Source organism: Galeopterus variegatus, unplaced genomic scaffold, assembly GCF_000696425.1.
Source record: "Galeopterus variegatus unplaced genomic scaffold, G_variegatus-3.0.2 Scaffold2995, whole genome shotgun sequence".
Lineage (NCBI taxonomy): Eukaryota > Metazoa > Chordata > Mammalia > Dermoptera > Cynocephalidae > Galeopterus > Galeopterus variegatus.
In genome coordinates, this window is record NW_007729106.1 from 70,708 (window position 1) to 90,942 (window position 20,235).

The following is a 20,235-nucleotide window of genomic DNA, read 5'->3' on the forward strand; positions in this document are numbered from 1 at the left end:
GATTTACTTTCACTTTTATCATTCAGCTAAGATAGGAGGGGCAGTAAAAATCCCAGATCATCTTCCTCCAATCAAGGATCGAGATGATTAAAAGCTGGGCTTCAGTGTTCTTGAGAGCTAAGTCTACTTCCATTTCACACTTCCTACTAGAGTGAAGCCCTTTGGGAACCAACTTAAAGCCTAGGAGTTTACTAGGATAACTTCTTTTTCATGAGCCCTGAACTCTAATTTTTGTCTTTTTGAACCCAAAAGTCTATTGAAAGTTCTTTTCATCGTCTCAGCTACCACTTTCAGAATTGTCAAATGCCTCAAAAGGAAACACAGGCCCACATGCCAAACACACTTTTCTGGGCTTTGCTTTTTCTCTTGGTCCTGTGATTCCTAATTTTCTTGTTAACTACCCTACTCCTAGCAGATGACTCTGGCAAATATATACTTCACACAACCCTTCTAGCTATTCTTGGCAGATATGGTCCTCATTTGTTATTTCCAGAAGGTCCCTCATACTTCAAACTTATATCTACTACCTTGGCTTTTATGAAACTGTTCTCTGATCATTCTCTGCCTGTCTCTATGACCACTTCCTGTCATTCTTCTTCAAAGAGTTCATTTAACAACTTCTTAACTGTACATATTCCAAGACTCCACACTAAGCTCTCCTCCCATTCTTACTCTAACCAATCTTCTTGGACAACCTTACCCATATCCATAAATTCAATATCTAACTTCCAGGATAGTGCCTTCCAAATAAACACTTAATATTAACAAACTCTTAGCAAAGGCTCATCCCATATATGTCTCACACAACAAATTCCTTGTCAGAAGCTGAAGTCACATATTTTCCCACAGAAACTCTCTATTCCATACTTCCTACCTCATTTCCCCATCCTCACAACCATTAGGATCCAATTAGTGAACAAGATGTGCTAGTGTAGAACCTAGATCACCTAAATTGCCTTCCTTGTGATAGAGCCTAAATATATCTCCACATCTTCAGCAGACAATGTAGCTGATTCACCCAAATCCATGCTACCTTCTTCATATGATTATACTAAGCCAATCAGTGCACAGCATTCTCCGTACAAATCTTACAGGTTTGGAGGTAAACAAATGACCAAAGGTGGTAAGTCTAAAAAAACTTATATTCCATGGTTGGGAAGAAGTTTTCTTCTCTTTCCTGTCAAATGGACAAGAAACCATGTTGCCCTGATTGTCACTGTCATCATTCTTGGGACAAGGAGAGCTAATCTGAAGATAAAGTGGACACTGAGGACAGTAGAATGAAGAAAGAAATATAATCCAGGTCCATCATAAAATCATTTAGTTGCAGGTCATACGACACCTATTTCTGGTCTTCCAATTATATGAGATTGTTTCCCTATTGTTTAAGTCACTTTGAATAAGGATTTTCTATACTTTGCTCTCAAAACACTTCAACTTCCTTTTATTCATACCACCTTCCACTATCCATATCACATCTACCCAAATCACTAGAAGAAAGTTTCAGAAAAACAAACCTGAACATGTCATACCCTCACATCCTTCAAACTTTTAAAAATACTTCAATTACACAATAAATATTGTATTGAGTATCCCCTACGTATTATATACCTACTATGCAAGGCACTAGAAAACCAATGGCAAATAAGGTACAGATATACATACACACACCCCTTTGCCCTCTTAGAGGTTAGTCAAGTGTGTGAAAGACAATACACACAAAAACATATAAACATAAACTAACAAATATCTATTAGTTATATGTATATTTATATATATAAAAATTAATAATGATTAGTTTTATATATATTTACATACATATTTTATATATTAGTTTATATTTTTTTAGTTTATACTTATATAATATATATTTACATATATTTATAAATAATATATATATATATAACTAGTAGCTATTTCTCAGGCAATAATGAAAAATATCTATTTTTAGGTAGAGTACTAAGGAAGAGACTAATGTTAAAGGAGCAATATTTTAAGGTGGATTTCAAGAAAAATGAAAAGCCATGGAAGGATCTGAGGGAAAAACAATTACACAAAAAGAATTCCAGGGAAAAGGGACTACACCAAGTAACTGTGAGAAAAAAAACAACTGGTATTCTATGAACAGGTCACTTAAAACCTGGTAGTTGAAACTAAGGTTTCTGAAGTCCAGAAAGGCTCATTCTGAAAAGACAACACCGTAAACTAGATTTTCCCCCAATTTCAATAAGCAGCTTTCAAACATATTAAGATGATGTGCTGCCATGTGTCGTACAAATTACACACACATATACACAACACATACATACATACATTTTATTCATGTATGTGTGACAAATTCTGAAACCCTTATCACTACTTTAAATTGTTTCTTGAACAGGGCATGATATAAACAAATAGTTAAATACATACTCCTTATACTCCTTGTCACAGCAATGAAAGGCCTTTCATGACCTAGAGAAGTGGTTCTCCACCTTGTCTTCAGATAAGCATTATCTGGAGAGCTTTAAAAATACTAATACCTAAGTCCTACCTTACAAAAATTCTGGAAAGAATCCTAGGCATCAGTATATTTAAGGCACCCAGGTAATTCTAATACACAGCCAAGACTGAGAACGACTGTGTGAAGGTACCTTTTCAGCTTCCTCAAAACTCCTATGTTCTTATAGCAATTTTCTGAATATATACTTTCATTCTTTTCATATGCTCTTTCTGTGGCCTGGAACCACCTTCACTTTTTCCAGTCAACCCTTTCAAATGCTCATTTTCTAAGCTTCTGCATAATCACAAACTCATTATTGTGCATATGAACTATTCATCTGCTGGAGTGAGCAGGACTGAAGCCATGTTGGGACCTAAAACCACATGGGCTGTAGGTAAATTTTAAAGGAACCCAGGTTTTTTTTTGTTTTGTTTTCTGTTTTTGTTTTTCACAAGCATTTCTCTGAGTTCCCTCTTTTCCCATGGTTATTTGATGTTTTGAACATTGGTTATGGGGCAAGATGACATTATTTACATGAATGTAAAGTTGTTTTCAAGCCAGCCTGAAGCTGCAAACTTGCAGACTTGTATGTACTATCCAGACCCAAAGAAATCAAAGACAACATGAATAAAGCTATGCTGATTCTATCTCTCCAGCAGGACCCTGAGATAACTGCAAGGATGGGAATGGAAACCAGAGTCTTGGCGAAACCTTGTACCTGGCTCCTTGCACAAAGCCCCTGTGGCTCATGTCTCCTTCTCTTCTGCTTTTCATTTCTCACGTTCCATTCACTCAACAAAAAAACTCCTTAGTAAGTCCAGGCTTTGAGATGGCTTTAGTCTGGCTATTCTTCTTCAGTTTTACCACATAGAGAGGTTAGCCTAGTATCTCTCCTCAGGTCACCAGTATTCCTGAATAAAAGCTGACTTCCATTTTCACCAACATTTGACCTTTGAGTGGCTTGTTTTTGAAAGGGGTCAGGCAGCAAACCTGTGTCCAGTATCACAACTAGCAATTGTCAGAATATCACTTTTAAAAAACCTTCCTAGGGGCCGGCCCGGTGGCGCACTGCTACAGTGCGCCACTTGGGAAGTGTGGCAGCGCTCCCGCCGAGGGTTCGGATCCCACATACAGACCGGTTCCCGCTCACTGGCTGAGCGAGGTGCAGGGAGCAACACCGAGGGTTGCGATCCCGTTGCCGGTCCCGGGCCAGTACGGGCGCGACACTGAGGGTTGCGATCCGTTGCTGGTCATGAAAAAAAAAAGACAAAAAAAAAAACCTTCCTAGTAATTAGCCAAAGCCAGTTGCCTCATAAAAACATACTTCCTGATTTTATGCTACTGTGTTCAATATTTGGTTAAAAGTCTGTTTCATGTGCGAGTAAACATAAAGAATACTGTTTGCTACTTAAGAGGACAATATCATTTTTACATTCGAAATGGAGTAATGTATAGTGGATATCAAAATATTCTTTGTAGAACGTTAGAGGTAAATATCATTTCCTTTCAGTAAGTACAGTTAATACAAAATACAATTAAGGCCTATGACGGCTCTCAAATCAGAGTCTCCGTACCACAGATTGTGTCAAAGATGAAAACAGCATCTGAGTTCAGTACTTACAAATAAATGACTGATCTTGATTTTAATTCCATACTAAAGGAAACTTAAACATGCTGATCTTGATTTTAATTCCATACTAAAGGAAACTGTATTACATCAAGGTTCCCGAGCACATGACAAAAGAATTTTTTGAACACTGAACTCCAATCATTGTGTAATATGAAGATTTGTTTAAGAATTTATGGTAGCATATGAATTAAAAGATCCACATCATTTTATTACATTTTAAAGTTTTTATTCTTCACAACTTTAGCATTCTTTTTATTGACTTATAAAAAGAATATGCTCCTAAGCAAAGACAACGAAGTAGATACCTCAAGACTTCCATTTCAGGCATTATGTTAAACTATGACCAAGGCCTACTATTCTGTCAACTTAGAATTCAATATAAGGCAAAAACATCTTTCAAGAATGAAGAGAATATAAAATATTTTCAAACAAAAAAACACGTTCCATCTTTACATCTTCCATAAAGGAAATCCTAAAAAAAAAGATACGTATTTTAGGCAGAAAGGATAAAATGCAAACAAATGGAAGAGCAAAGAAAGCGACAAATGTGAGTAAATGCAAACAAACACTGATTGGGAATTAGCAGGATACAGATGGTGATTGAAGCCATAAATGTTTAAATATATAAGGATACTTCAAAGAGTTCATGGAAAAACAGAACTAAAAGATAATATAAATCTTTCCATGAACTTTTTGAAGTACTGTTGTATATATGACTGCCCAGAGAATTGAGAATAGCACAACAGAAGAGTCAGTTCTGATACACTTTATTATATTTTAGTTCAGTGAATAAGTGAATGAACTGATCATGCAACTGGACCTTTGGGTGGGAACCAGCAGCAGCCACACCACCTTTGTAAGAGATAAAGTTTTATGTAGTCAGTATAGATTCAGCCATACCTTTTTTTAAAGGAGATAGGATAAAATACATAATTCAAGTACTGGGGTTGAAAGTCCCAGAAATCAGCTGACCAGTCCCTAAGAATCTGTACTCTTGTGTATCATTAATGAATTTGTAGCACGTGACGACATCTTCCCCAAAACAGTAACTTGATACCTTCTAATGTCAGGCTAATATCTATGCCATATGCAAAGACAAGAAAACCTCAAGAAGGAACCTCCACCAACACAACTCTCCCTTCCCATTCTGCTAATTAGGAACCCAGAATGCCACTACTAGCCTATACCCTGCTTGCTTACTCCCTGCCTGGAGGGATGCATTTCAAAGTTATGCTCTGCTTAAAAATCAACTGAAAAATAAGGTGGCAGATCCCAATAACGCTACGATAACAGAAACTCTGGGAAAAAAAAAGTTCCTCATGCAAAAGTGGGCACAAATCTACTGCTTCTACCAGTAAAACTGTGGAACTAGACTGGCACCCTTTCCTACTCTTCCTGTGGATGTGATGGGAGGGAGGGGGGCAGGGGAGGGAGACATATAAAGGCAATCATTTAAGTGATTTTATAAGAGTTCTTGTTACATTGTCTCCTATAAATTTATATGCCTCCCTGCCTGGCACTCCAAAATAAACACCTGTCCCTCCCTTCCTATCATATATATTTCATAACAAGAATATTATGGGTATCTCACTGAAGGTATGTACAAAAAAGACATTCCAAAAACCAGAATAACTTGTGCTCCAAAGTGTTGATATTACTACTTTTCTTGGGACACAGCGTGGCCAGCATTCTAGGTACCTCTGAGAAAAAAGCAGGGGGGCAGAAAACTGCTAAGCAAGTTTGAGAAAATCCACATGGTGGCTTGGGGCAGGGAGCAGACAGTGAGAGTTTAACCACCATTCTAAACATTTGGAAAAATATCCCATGAAGCAACTAGAGTCACTTAAGAATTAAGGGTAGTGGGGTGACTGGTTTCATGGTTTCTAGTAGCTTTTTTATCCCCCCTCTCTAACAGAACAGGGCTTTTCAAAGGATATCTCTGCAGAACTAAGATAATAAAGGTAAAAACCATGAACACATGCACTAGTTGAAAATACTGTATTTCCTTGTCAGAAGGCTCCTCAAATTGGTCCTAGCCATGGTTTGAAAAAAACTCTCCTTTCTTTTGGCTGTGAGAACAAGGATGGAACTTTGATTTATATTTATTTTTATTTACAAGGAAATAATTTACCATTATTTAATATTCAGATTGACACTGGCTCTCTCTCCCCCAGTGCATGTGTCCAGAGGTCACTGGCAAACACTGACATATTTCCTGTTCCTTGTACCTAATCTATTAAAGTCATGTCAGGATTATGAAGAAAACACTATAAAAATATTCAGAATTGTTTCCCTTTTTATGCCTTGTCTTGTTTCACCTATTTAAACATTCTCATATTTGCACACTTAAACTTTAAAACTAACACTTTATAATAAGTTTTAAAATCATCCCACTGAAGAGTTTTGGTGTTTTTAATGAGATTTTTAAAATGGAAAAAAAAGTTCTTTTATATTTATTCATATATTTACCATTTCTGGCATTCTTCATTGCCTTCCAACTGCCTTCTGCCAAAAATAACTCATTTTAACGTTTTTCTGTAATACAGCTCTACTGGTAATGAGTTCTCTCAGACTTTGAAAGTATTCATTTTGAATCCATTTTCTAAAGGTATTTTTGCTAGGTACAGAACCCTGGATTGACATTTATTTCATTTCAGGCTTTAAGCTTTTCTCTTTATAACAGGTTTTCATCAAATTTATTACGATGTGCCATAGTTTCCTTTCTGTTTCTTCTGCCTGTAGCTCATTAAGCTTCTTGGATCATTAGGCTTATTGGTTTTTTTTTTTTTTACCAAATCTGAAAATGTTTCAGCTATCATTCCTTCAAATATCTTTTTCTGTCCCCACTCTCTTCACCATCTTTGTGAGGTACTCCAGTTACACATAAGTAAGACTACTTGATATTGTCACTCACGTAATTTTCTGTTCACTTTTTTCTATACATTTTAGTTTCTATTGCTATGTCCTCAAGTTTACCAAAATTTTCTTCTGTAGTCTCCAATCTGCTAGACATTTCATTCAGTGTTTTTTATTTCAGATATTATACTCTTCATCTCTAAAAGTTTAATTAGAATCTTTCTTATATTTTCCATTTCTCGTATCATCATATTCATATTTTCTTCTACCTATTTGAGAAATATTTATAATAGCTGTTTCAATGTACTTGCCTATTATTTCAACTATTTCTGTCATTTCTGGCTCTGTTTCTACTGACTGAGTTTTCTCTTGGTTACAGGTTGCTATTTTCCTGCTTCATGTATCCTAGCAATGTTTGATCAGATAATGAACACTGAATTTTACACTCTTGAGTACAAGATTTTGTTATATGTGTTTAAATTGTATTGAATTTTATTCTGGAATTAGTTAGCTCTGTTTCCCAGGCAAATGAAGGGAAGCCTTTACTCTAAGTTGATACATACTCTTTTATGGTCTCTAATGTCCTATATATTATGAGATCTTAATACTCTGGGTCATGGGAACATGAACTATTTGTGAATTACAGAAGATGCTTCGCCTGTTGCTTTCCAGCAGTTATTTCTCCAGCTATGGAAGTTTCCTTCTACATGTGATCTGTACTCAATCAAAGCCTCATGGTAAGCTCTATACAGATCTCAGTACTTGCTCTGTATAGTTCCCTTCACTCTGGCACTGCCCCCTCATCCCCGTAGCTGCCTTGATCTCCCTAACTCCTATCTCTTTGTCCTCAACCCTGCAGGAACAATAGGCTTTCTCCTTTATGCTGCCTGTAAACTGCTTCTGGGCAATAAGCTGGGGTAATTATAGGGATCACCTCATTGATCTCCCTGTCTCAGTAATCCAGTCCAATGCTGCCTGATGTACAATATCTGGAAACCACTGGTTCATATGTTTTGTCCAGTTTTGTAGTTGTTTTACTCAGGAGTGTAAATTTGGTTCCTATTACTCCACCATGGCCAGAAATTTGAACAGATAATTGTAATAAAAATGCATCACCTTTCATTTTGTTTATAAGATCAACTGACAGATTTCAGGGAACATGGGAAGTTACGATCTGAATTTTAACACAACTGCTGCCTACTTGATGGAGAAGACTATAAAAAAAATCATGATGTAGATAATGAAGCCAACAACATACTTCTTACATTTAGTTCTACATTCCTCGACAGGATGAGTTTTTCAGGTAGGACAGATATTATAACCAAGTACTAAAACTGATCCAAGACTCCTACTTAACGATAACTAGATCACAAAGAACCGATCTGAGAGTAAAAAATAGTTTAATTAAATATGAATTATTTTTGCATCATAAATAAAAAATTCTTAAATGTAAAAAAGGGAATTCAAAAAAAAACTTCAATGCTGAGCACAGTCCACAACAAAAAGATGAAGCTATGAAGGTCCATGACATATTCAGCGAACAGTGAGTGTTTGCTGCATTTAATGAATGAGTCAGTTGGAAGATGATACCAGAAATGTAATTTGGGGGTTACAGGACAGCCTCAAACTCGGACTTTGATTTTGATCTGAAAAATGAAAGTCTTTTCAACATATGGTGCTGGATCAACTAGATATCCACATGTAAAAAAAAAAAAAAGAATCTGGACAAAGACCTTAACAGCCTTCACAAAAATTAATTCAAAATGCATCATAGACACAAATGTAAAACCCAAAACCCTAAAACTCCTAGAAGATGAAAGGAAAAAATCTAGATGGCCTTGGATATGACCATGACTTTTTAGATACACCACCAAAGGCATGATCCATGAAAGAAATAATTGATAAACTGGACTTCAATAAAATTAAAAATTTCTGCTCCTCAAAGAAGACAAGCCACAGACTGGGAGAAAATATAAACAAAAGACAGTATCTGATAAAGGACTGTTACCCGAAATAAAACTCAACAAGAAGAAAACAACCTGATTAAAAAATGGACAAATGACAAGTGATTACACTTGTTCAATATCATATTTCATTAAGGAATTACAAATTAAAACAACATTGAGATACCACTACACGCCTATTAGAATGGCCAAAATCCAAAACACTGACAACACCAAATGTTGATAAGGAAGTAAAACAACAGAAACTCTCATTCATTGTTGGTGAGAGTGCAAAATGATAAGGTCACTTTGGAAGACAGTTTGGCAGTGGCTTACAAAACTAAACATACTCTTATGAACATACTCTTAAACATATGATCCAGAAATCCCATTCCTTTGTATTCACCGAAATGAATTAAAGATAAGTCCACACAAAAACCTGCACACGCATTTACAGCAGCTTTATTCATAATTGCCAAAACTTGGAAGCAATCAGGATGTCCCCAGGTAAGTAACTGAATAAATAAACTGGTACATACACAAAACAGAGTAGTAGTCAGTACTAAAAACAAATGAGCAAGCAAGCCATAAAAAGACATGAAGAAATTTTAAATGCATATTAAGTGAAAGAAACCAATCTGAAAAGGCTACATACATACTGTATGATTCCAACTATATAACATTTTAGAAAAGGCAAAACTATGGAGACAGCAAAAAGATTAGCGGTTACCAAGGGTTGAGGGGAGGGACAGATTTTTAGGGCAGTGAAACTATTCTGTATACTATAACACTGGATACATACATACATTACACATTTGTCAAAACCCATAAAATGTACAAGGCCAAGAGTAAACCCTAATGTAAACTGTGGACTTTGGGTGATAATGATGTGTCAACAGAGGCTAATTATAACAAATATACCCACTCTAGTATAGGATGTTGATAGTGGGGGGGGCTGTACATGTGAGGAGCCAGGGTGTATATGGCAATTGTTTGTACTTTTGGCTCAATAGTTCTGTAAATCTAAAACTGCTCTAAAAAAATAGTCTATGTAAAAAGAATGCCCCTGGCAACAATGTGAACCAGACAAGGGGCTAAAGTGAGAAATCAGTTAGAGGATGTAGTACTTTAAGTAAAACACAAGGATGGGTTAAACTACAACACTGGCAGTAGAAACAAAAGCATTCTAAAACTATAACCTAATATATTAGAGACAACCATTGCAGATCTTTCTGTACAAAGAGAAGACATATTTTCTCCAAATAAATAATGAGTACTCTTTTTCACAAAATACATGTGGCACCTTGAAATAACTTTCCAAGTATACATGACAAATACATGCAGTAGGATTAAATAATACATAATTATTTCCATGAGTAGGAACTCACTCTTATACTAAGGAATTTTTTTTTAATTTAACTAAAACACTGTAAAAATAATACATGTATAGTTTTTCAAAGCTCAATTTTCTTATATATTATTTGAAATAACTGTGATTAAAAACTACATCCTACTAAAGTAGTGCCTTAATTTTTTAATGAATGTATGTTATCAGTTTGAGTGAAAGCTTAATTTCCTATCAATCTTGATAAACTAGTCCTTCCCAGAAAACACCAAGCGCTGCAAAATAATGAACACCTATTAAAAAATCACTGTAAATGACTCAGTATGAAGATACATTTTTCTTTCAAGTGACAATGAAAAAAAGAACTATTTTTGGGGAGGGAAGTAGAAAATCAGCCTCACCTTTTTCTTCAGGCTTTAAAGGAAAATACTTCTTTTCTGCTGCTATCAGCTCAGGCTTCGGAGCTGGGGAGAAAACAAAGTTAATAATTTTGTTAAAAAAAATTAGTTTTAGAGCCGAGAGACAATTACACTCCTAAAAAGTAAAGATCAGTTTAAAGACAACATCAGATAAAAACATGGTTTAAGAGAAAGAACAATGTACCAGAATCATTAGGCTCCATTTCTAACTCTGAACCTGCCGCTATTACCCTAAGTCATAACTCTGTGGTCTCAGCTGCTGCTTTGTCAAATTTAGGTGTTAGAGTTCATATCTTCTACCACACCGCAGTCCAGCAGAAGTTTCTTTCTATGATGATGAAAATATCCTATTTTTGTGTTTTACGATACGTGACTGAGCACTTGAAACATGACTCCTGTGACTAAGAAACTTAATTCTGTATTTTATATTTAATTTTAAAAGCCCTATGTGGCTAGTGGCTACCTTACTGAAGAGTACAGCTTCATAGTAAGCCTCCAACACCAGCTTCTATAAAAATTACTTTTATTTTATGCTTTCCTTCCTCTGGGATTAGGTCAGCAAATATAAAATGGAAATCAAGAAAGAGGGAAGGACTTACATTACTCTAAAAAATATCAAATCTTTCAAGAAATAAAATACTATACATGTAAAAATCAGATATTTGGGGGCAGAAGTCATGGAAATAGAGAGCCAGATCATAAAACTTCAGCTGTGAAAAACACTTCTAGGTGTATCATAATTTACTCAACTGTTTTAAAAAAAAAAAAAACCTCATGCACTTTTTATTTAACCCTTATAGCATGCTCTCTGAAAGAAGAGTACATAAATAACTAGTATCTGTTTAAGACATTAACAAATGGATTTCATTTGAAAAGGTAGAATAACTAACTAAATAGGTCAATATATTAAATTTTCTAAACCAAGTTTAAACTTGATCAATTTCATTAACTCAAACTTACATATAACTAATGTATTCAAATTATTTTCAAGATTACCCTTTTATACCACTGGTACTTATTAAAAAAATGACAGACACTAACGTATGTGAACACTGAATTTTTATATATTCCTAAAAATTTTTATATACTACATCATACTTGTTTTCGCTAATAAATGTTAATGGTTTAAATTAAACCCAATTTTAAATTAAACCCTATTTTATCATTTAAAAATTTTAAAATATGAAAAATAGCTAAATAATGTGTTTCTTACATACCTGGACCCTTAGCAGGAGGTGGTGGCTTCTTTGGTTTCTGTTACAATAACAATGGTGAAAAGAGTTGACTGGTTATATATTAAATATTTATAGTTAAAATAAATTCTGATCATTAATAATCTAAATTATATGAACATCTCTCCTCATCCCATCCTTGCCAAAAATTATAAAATGCTAAGATACTAAGAACTCCAAGAAAGGTCACTGACAAAAATTCATTCCATTAGAACAAATAGCCTCTATCACTGGATTATGAACATCTCTCCTCATCCCATCCTTGCCAAAAATTATAAAATGCTAAGATACTAAGAGCTCCAAGAAAGGTCACTGACAAAAATTCATTCCATTAGAACAAATAGCCTCTATCACTGGATTGGATGAACCTAAAAAATCTTAATAAGCAAAAATGTTCTATTTTGCCTCCCATAGTTTAAGATTCCTAAGCACCATTTTATTCCTTTTTCACAGCTGGGAGGACAGCGGGGAGACTGACAAAACAAGGAAGAAAGTGCATTGTTTTTCGAAAAAAAAGAGTATCAATAAATACACCTAGCCTTTTACTTTTATTTCTTCAAAACTCTCAAAGGCCTATTTTTCCTCAATTTATTAGCATTTTTTAGACTTAATTTAATGCCTTAAACAATGGAGATAAATTTCTAGAAGTATGTGAAATCTGGTTTTGCCAAATTAAGAATAACTGATAAGCAATATAGTATGAATACATAATTAAAACAGAAAAAATATTTATTAAGTATAATAAAATAAAGCATACGAAGGCTGAAACAATAATGAATACAACCTAGCAAAGAAAAGGCCTCAGACAACCTAAGCCTCCATAGAGTAATTGCCAATAATATACTTAACTAAGTGAAAGACGCAAAGGTTAGGGAGTTGTGCACTGGTTTAAGCCAAATGTTGTAGTCTGTCTTGATGTGTACTTCTGCTAACTCTTTCCCTCTATTTTAAAACTCAATTAGATTACCCCTACATGGGGGAAAAAAGGGATCAAGTTGTAGAAAGGCAAAAGAAGACTGATGAATGACTCAGCCTCACTTTATTCTCTCTGAGAAGTTATGTATGATATTAAATCCTGTAAGGGGACAAAGACCCTGTTTCTTGCCTTCCCAACACTACACTGACAGCATTATAGTAATGTCAACGGTTCCTTAAAATAAACTAAAGCTTTTCAACAACAGTAAATAAAAATACAATTTCTTCCAGGAAAGTACTAATTTATCCAACTAGTATAGCCAGCCTTTTTTTTTTTTTTTTTTTTTTTTTTAAATCATAAAGAAGTCTAAGGTTACTTTTAAGTATAGTCAGAAAGGGGAAAAGAGCAGGAATAAATCACAGAAGTGAAATACTGTTTTGTTTTACTATATTCAAATAACTTCTATCTGGATACATAAATCTGAAACTCCATTATAAAAATTATTCAATAACAGTGCAAAAAACCTGTTTTTGAAAAAATATTAGCAGAATGTTCTTTCAAATATTATCACCATTGAAAAACAAAAGCTTACTGGAAAGTCTTTATCCAGTTCATTTATCTGAACAGCAAAATTGTCTGGAAATACTCCTTCTTTACCATTAAGTTCACCTTTCCACCAGCCAGGTTCTCCAGTCTCCTAAAAAGCAAAACAAAGAATAATTAAGATAATAGGAGTTATCTTTAAATGATGAAAAAGTTTACAACAAAATAGGAATATACTGAATTCATTTTTACAAAACAAAAAAACAAAACAAAAAACCTAAACAGATCATAAGGTCCTCCTAAAAGAAAACAGTCCCCACACATTACTTTTAACAGTAGTTATAAAACTAGGTTTAGGGCCGACACCGTGGCTCACTCGGGAGAGTGCAGCGCTGGGAGTGCAGCGGCGCTGGGAGTGCCGAGGCTGCGGGTTCAGATCCTATATAGGGATGGCCGGTGCGCTCACTGGCTGAGCATGGTGCGGGCGACACCACGCCAAGGGTTGCGATCCCCTTACCAGTTAAAAAAAAAAAAAAAAAAAAAAACTAGGTTTAATTTTTTTAAATAAGTCCATTTTAAAATTCTATCTAAGTGTTCTCAGGAGGAGAGTAGAAAGGTAAAAAGGAAGTGAGGGTAGATGGTGAAGGGGGAAGGAGGGAGAGAGAAAGAGAGGAAAGGAGGGAGGGAGAACACATGTGAATTTCCATACTGTATTCTTCTTAACATTTTTCTTAACAATTTTTATACTAAAAATTAATCACATTATTCAACTGCTTTAGAAATTAACAATATCTTCTCAGTTCTTTCCCAGTGCCCACCCTTGTATGAAAATTTAGCCATCATCAAGTATGAATATTAAAAATTACATAGTCATACATTTCTGCAATTCATTCTAAATGAGTCGGTTTTAGCTGCTCTTGTCACAATAACAAGAAAATGGGTAACTATGTGAGATAATGGATATGTTAATTTGCTTCACTACATTAACCTTTTTACTATCCATATGTATCCTGTAACATCATACTATATACCATTTTTTCTTTTTTTCATATTGTATACTTTAAATATACACAAAATTTATCTTTTAAAAATTACTTACATTAAGCCATCTGATGACAAAGTCAATTAAAAACAATGGGAGACATTTCAAAATTTATTCTACAGGGTTACAGCAAAGACAAAGCATTTATAATTTTCCTATATAGGTTGAGTATCTCTTATCCAAAATGCTTGGGACTAGAAGTGTTTCGAATTTCTGACTTTTTTGGATTTTGGAACATCTGCATATACGTAATGAGCTATCTTGGGGATGGGATCCAAGTCTAAACACAAAATTCATTTATGTTTCATATACACCTTATACACATAGCCTGAAGGTAACTTCAAACAATATTTTTAGGATGAAACAAAGTTAGTATATACTAAACCAACACAAAACAAAGTGCCACTATCTCAGCCATCCATGTTGACAATTCGTGGTTGTTTGGCACCACCATCATTACTGACTCTGAATTTATACACTACTGATAAGCAATCATTTTCTTACATTCATTCACACATAAGTACGTAACAGTAAGAAATATGACATACCATTTATACAGTAAAAAAATAATGCATCTGTGTTACGGAATTTTCTACTTATTGTGTCATGTCGGCACACAGTATTAGATTTTGGAGCATTTTGGATTTCAGATTTTGGGACTAGAGATTTTTGACCTGTCTTATAAAGTTCTTAAAGGATTTTGCCCATGTCCAAATATTACTGGGTTTTCTCTTTATTTTGCCTTAGAATTCATTCCAAGTTTTAAATCACTTCATTCCTTTAAAGTAGCTACATCATTTTCCACAATCTAAAGAGTTTCATAACTATTTACATACTGATAGACATTAGGTTGTTTCCCTATTAATTAAAAAAAAAGGATGGTTAAAAATAATTCCCAGTATATCAATTATTACAAATATAAACAATAAAAGTTAGCTCAAAAAATAAGTTTCTGAGCACTCATTATGGGTCAGCTTCTCAGGGCCCAGAAACAAAAAGTCCCAGCTCTTTTTGACCCTACATTCTGGGGGGAATATAAAACTTGTGAAAAATGCTTCTATAAATAAATTAAATAACTTACTGAAAAACTGAGAAATACTTTACCTTACTTATCAAATGGATTATCTCCCCCTCTTTAAAAGTAAGTTCATCTTCATTAGTACCTTCATAGGCAAATAATGTTCTACAGTATTCCTTAGCTGAAATAAAGAATGTAAATAATATGGCTTATACAAATTGATTCACTTAACAAATACTTATTAAGCATGTATTTTGTGTAAAACACACTAGAAGTTATTAAAGATGAACTTAATAATTCATCTTTAAATTGTAAAATTTTAAACTTACAGCCAATACTGTATATTAAGTAACAATTTCATTAATCACATTCAAATATTTACTAAGTACCTGCTATGTTCCAGGCACAATTCTAACTGCAGGGGGCTATATCGATGAACAATGCATACCAAAATCCCTAATCTCATGGTGCTTCCATCTAGTAGAAATTAATATTCTGATCAAGTAGTATAGTGTAACAAATGCCTTTAACAAGTCTCATAACATATTTGTGTATGTTTCTACTATTCTTAATACAACAATTTTATTCAGAAACTTACCTTTAATTTTACCTTCAATGTCTGTTTTTGTTATCTCTGCACTCTGAGTTTTGGTTCCAAGTGACTGTACAATTAAGGGCTAGAATAGACAAGGATGGCATCAACTATTTTAAGTTAGAATAAAGATAATACTGTTAAAATTTCCATTTATAGTTATCCAACTTTCCCTACAAGTACTTACAGCCAGGTTAGTAATGTGACTGAAAACTCAGCAATGAAAAAGATAAAGATCTCAAAAGTTCCTTAAATGATAGCTTTGAACTACTAATTTTTAAAACTCCTTATCTTAAGGATAATAAACATACTATGATGCCGATAATACATTAATTTTAGAATCTCTAAAATAAATAGAAACAACAGCATTTGAGAACTTTGTGACTTAATTTTAGAATCTCTAAAATAAATAGAAACAACAGCATTTGAGAACTTACTACATACCAATCCCTGAGGTAAGCACTTTACATACATTATAACTTAATCCTCATAACTATCTGTACAAAGTAGTCATTATTATTCACCCCTTTTATAAATTAGCAAGTAGTTAAGTAACCTGCCCACAATAACGTAATTTAGTATTGGAGCCCAGATGTGAACCTAAAAAGTCTGACTCTACAAAGTGGGCTCTTAAACAACACTAAATTTAACCTTAAAATGAAATGGGGGGGTGGGGGGGGGGGCTGAGCCCATGACGCATTCGGGAGAGTGTGGCACTGGAAGTGCAGCAGCGCTCACGCCGCGGGTTCGGATCCTATATAGGGATGACCCGTTCGCTCACTGATAGGGATGACCCGTTCGCTCACTGGCTGAGCGCGGTGCGGCCGGTCTCAAAAAGGACAAAAAAAAAAAATTAGATAGGGGGAAAAAAACTCTTTATACTTGATTGCTATCTGAATGGCAACATTCAGGTAATGTTACAAGTGTTACAACCCTTATAATTATAGTCTACTAGACATTTTTCCACTGCAATTGTCTACAGTAAGTCCTTCACCATCTTATACTAGTATTTCCTTGAGTTCTCTTCCCAGAAAAAAGCAGTAAATTTGACCTTAGATTTCATTCATTAAAAATCTGAACACTGCTAATTTACCTAACACTGTGTTTTCTGTTTATCTTCTAAGATACTCATTTTAATTTCTCCCAGTTCTAATCACATCTTCCAATCTGTTGTCACCTACAAACATAGCAAATGTGCTCCCTACCTCATCAAGTTCTAGATCAGTGATCAAAGCAAACCTCACAAGGCCATCATGAAGGGTAACCCTGAGACTACTTCCCCTAATAAGTCTGAGTAGTGGATATTAATGGTAATAGAAAGATTACTAATGTAATCATTAATCAAATAAAGTTACACAATATAATCATAAACTTTAGAATTGGAAGGGGCACCAGATCATCTAATGTCTCTCATAATGCAAGAACTGCTTTTCCAACATTTCTAGCTATTATATGGCTAAACAGCACCATTTTAAAAACCATAAGAATTCCAATATTTACCTTTAAAATCAAAAATCAATTACACCTCATAATCTTAATGCCAGCTAGTATCAGAGCTAGGAGAGTGTAGGGTAGAAAAGTAGAATTTTGCTTTCCTGAACTCACTATTAATGAGAAAATACCTAGCAAGCTAGGAAAGAAAAAAATAACAAACTACCTTTGGAGAAAGCCTCAAAATATAATTCACTAACCAAAAGACAGTCTTGTAAATGAACTGTAGCTAAACTAAGCAAATAAATACTGAAATATTTTACACTCTTAAGAGTTAGAGAAAGAGATACAAATGAGAACTATAGGGGAAACACCACCCTGAACACCAAGGAAAAAGCCTCCTATCTGAAGTAAACAATCAGTCTTAATCTCCAAGGGACTGACACCAGAACAGTTTTGAAATAAATGTTCTATAGATTGTAGCTATTTTTCCACCAAAATAAAAACTAAAGGGGTTATTTTAAAGCCTCTTATTAGATCTTAAAATTTATGGCTCATTCACTTTGTTTCATTTCACAATACCAGTAAAATGCTAATGAAAAATAAAATCATCCATATATTCAGAGAGAGGTTAGAAAATTTAACCATTTTTGACAATCCAGAGGAAAGTTAAGTAGTGACTAATTAGCTTAATATCTCACTGTGAATTCATTTTAAAATGGCCTATTTTAGTTCTACTTCAAGTTAAAAAGTTAAAAGAAAAATTATAAAATTTTAACTTAAAAAGGCAAAAAAAGAAATCTTCCTTTTATTTTTATTAAACTGTGATAATTAAAAAACCTAAAGCTCCTACTAAAAAAAAGTTTGTGTTAAATTCAGCAAGAAACAAGCATTCTAATTTTATGAAATTCAAACATAAACAATCACCGTAAATTTAGAAAGTTTTTCACAGACTTCTCTTTCATAACCACATTATTAGTGATTTCAAAAACTGAAATGTAACGAAGTTGCAAACTGACTTTTACATTTTAAAAAATGCTTAATGAGAGAATCAGTGAAGTTAATCTAAGTCAAATTCTTCATTATTACCTTTTCTGTTTTTTTCTCTTCTGTTTCACTACTGGGTGTTCTTGTCCTAAGTTTCACAGAGCCTTCTTTAAAAATATCTCCAAATCCAATTCCTCGAATTTTCTTTGACTGTGTTATCAATCCAGATGTAGTTTCACTTCCATTCCCCGGAGAAGGTAAAGGTGAGGTAGGCCCAGTCAAAACAGATTCTGAAAGAATAATTTGTTTTTGAAGAATGACACCTAGAACCATGAAAATCTTGACATCCCCTTCCATATACACTCTATAGCTCCTACTAAAAAATGGTAGAATAAAAACAACAAATTAAATGACTGGCTACTAAAACATCCAAAAGAGTAAGATGTACTTTTTACTAATTTTTTTGTTGTTACACGTAGTACAGTAGCAAGTTTAATTTAATTGGTAAAATTTAATTAGTAAAATAATAATTAAGAAGTCCAGGAAATCATATCATACAAGGTCTTTAACAAGAGCATGTCAAATTTACAGCTTTTGGTCAAAGATGACATAAAATAAAACTGAAACATTTCTAAAGTTACCTAATTCAATCTGATCTAAGTTAGGGTGAATTTCTGAATACTAAAAACTGGGAATATTAAAAAATGTTTAAATTTTTTGAACTTGTTAAAAGAAGTGAACAGAACTGAGACTACCGGCGATAGGAAAGGGAAAGAGGGAGATGGGAAAGGTAGGAATTGGTAAAGGCCATGAAAATCAATTACACTGTATAATGATAAAAAAAAAAAAAAAAAAAAAAAAAAACCCAAAAAATTCAGAGATAAAAAAATATGTAACTCTGTACCCCATAAATATGTACAACCAATATGTTTCAACTAAAAAAATAAATTCCTTTTTTAAAAAAGTGCTTATTTTAAATAGTCAACAGTTTGAAGCCCTGTCCTTTTAACTCAGGGATGGAGTAACTTAAGTCTAATTTTAAAGTAGTCAGTGGAAATTTAAATTACTAAGTTTATGGGGAAGAAGACACAACAATCACAACAATTCCTTGAACTTGTTAAGACAAGTAAACAGATAGGATGTTGATGGTGGGGAGGGGGGACAGGTAGGCAGGAAAGAGGAACTGGTAAAGGGACATGAAAATCAACTACATTGTATATTGATAAATTAAAATTAAAAAGTTTAAAGAATGTTTAATAGTACATGGGTAAAAAAATTTTACATTCTTGCTCAGTATACAAGAGTTTTTATTTACAGCCTCAATGAGTCTATGAACCACTCGATGGAAAATTGTGTGGCTATTTTTTCAGAACATTTTTCTGAGTAAAAGAGGCACAGCCTTTACCAGACTTTCAGAGACCTTTATAATCTAAGAAACAAAGTTCTAGGGTAAATCATCAAGAAAATTCCTGAAACATTTCAGATAGGGAGTAAAGGGTAGGGAAAAATATATGATTATCCGTTCACTGAAGTATAACAGTAAGAATAATAACAAGGGTAATAAAAATAGTAGGGTTAGCATTTATTTTGGGCTTATTCTGTGCTAGGCACTTTCCTAAGCACTGTACATGTATTTCATTTAATTGTCCTAATTACCCCATGTGCTTATTAACATTAAGCACTATTACCCCTCATTTTACAGATAAGTAAACCGGGGCAAGGAGACATTAATAAAGTGTCCAAGGATCTGCAGGTAGTCAAGTAACAAAGCCAAAATTTGAACTGAATTCTAGATGATC

At 34.0% G+C, this 20,235-nt stretch overlaps 1 protein-coding gene across 1 annotated transcript in view; it reads right to left on the reverse strand.

Moving 5' to 3' along the window:
• The window catches only part of CD2AP (CD2-associated protein), a 126,795-nt gene that overhangs the window by 32,569 nt on the left and 73,991 nt on the right, over positions 1-20,235 (reverse strand). Inside the window, exons 6-11 of the mRNA XM_008583687.1 lie at positions 18,539-18,726; positions 16,025-16,103; positions 15,513-15,607; positions 13,416-13,520; positions 11,893-11,929; positions 10,658-10,720 (exon numbers count right to left, since the gene is read on the reverse strand). Of these exons, the coding sequence (XP_008581909.1) occupies positions 10,658-10,720; positions 11,893-11,929; positions 13,416-13,520; positions 15,513-15,607; positions 16,025-16,103; positions 18,539-18,726 (567 nt within the window). The remainder of the gene's footprint in view (positions 1-10,657; positions 10,721-11,892; positions 11,930-13,415; positions 13,521-15,512; positions 15,608-16,024; positions 16,104-18,538; positions 18,727-20,235) is intronic.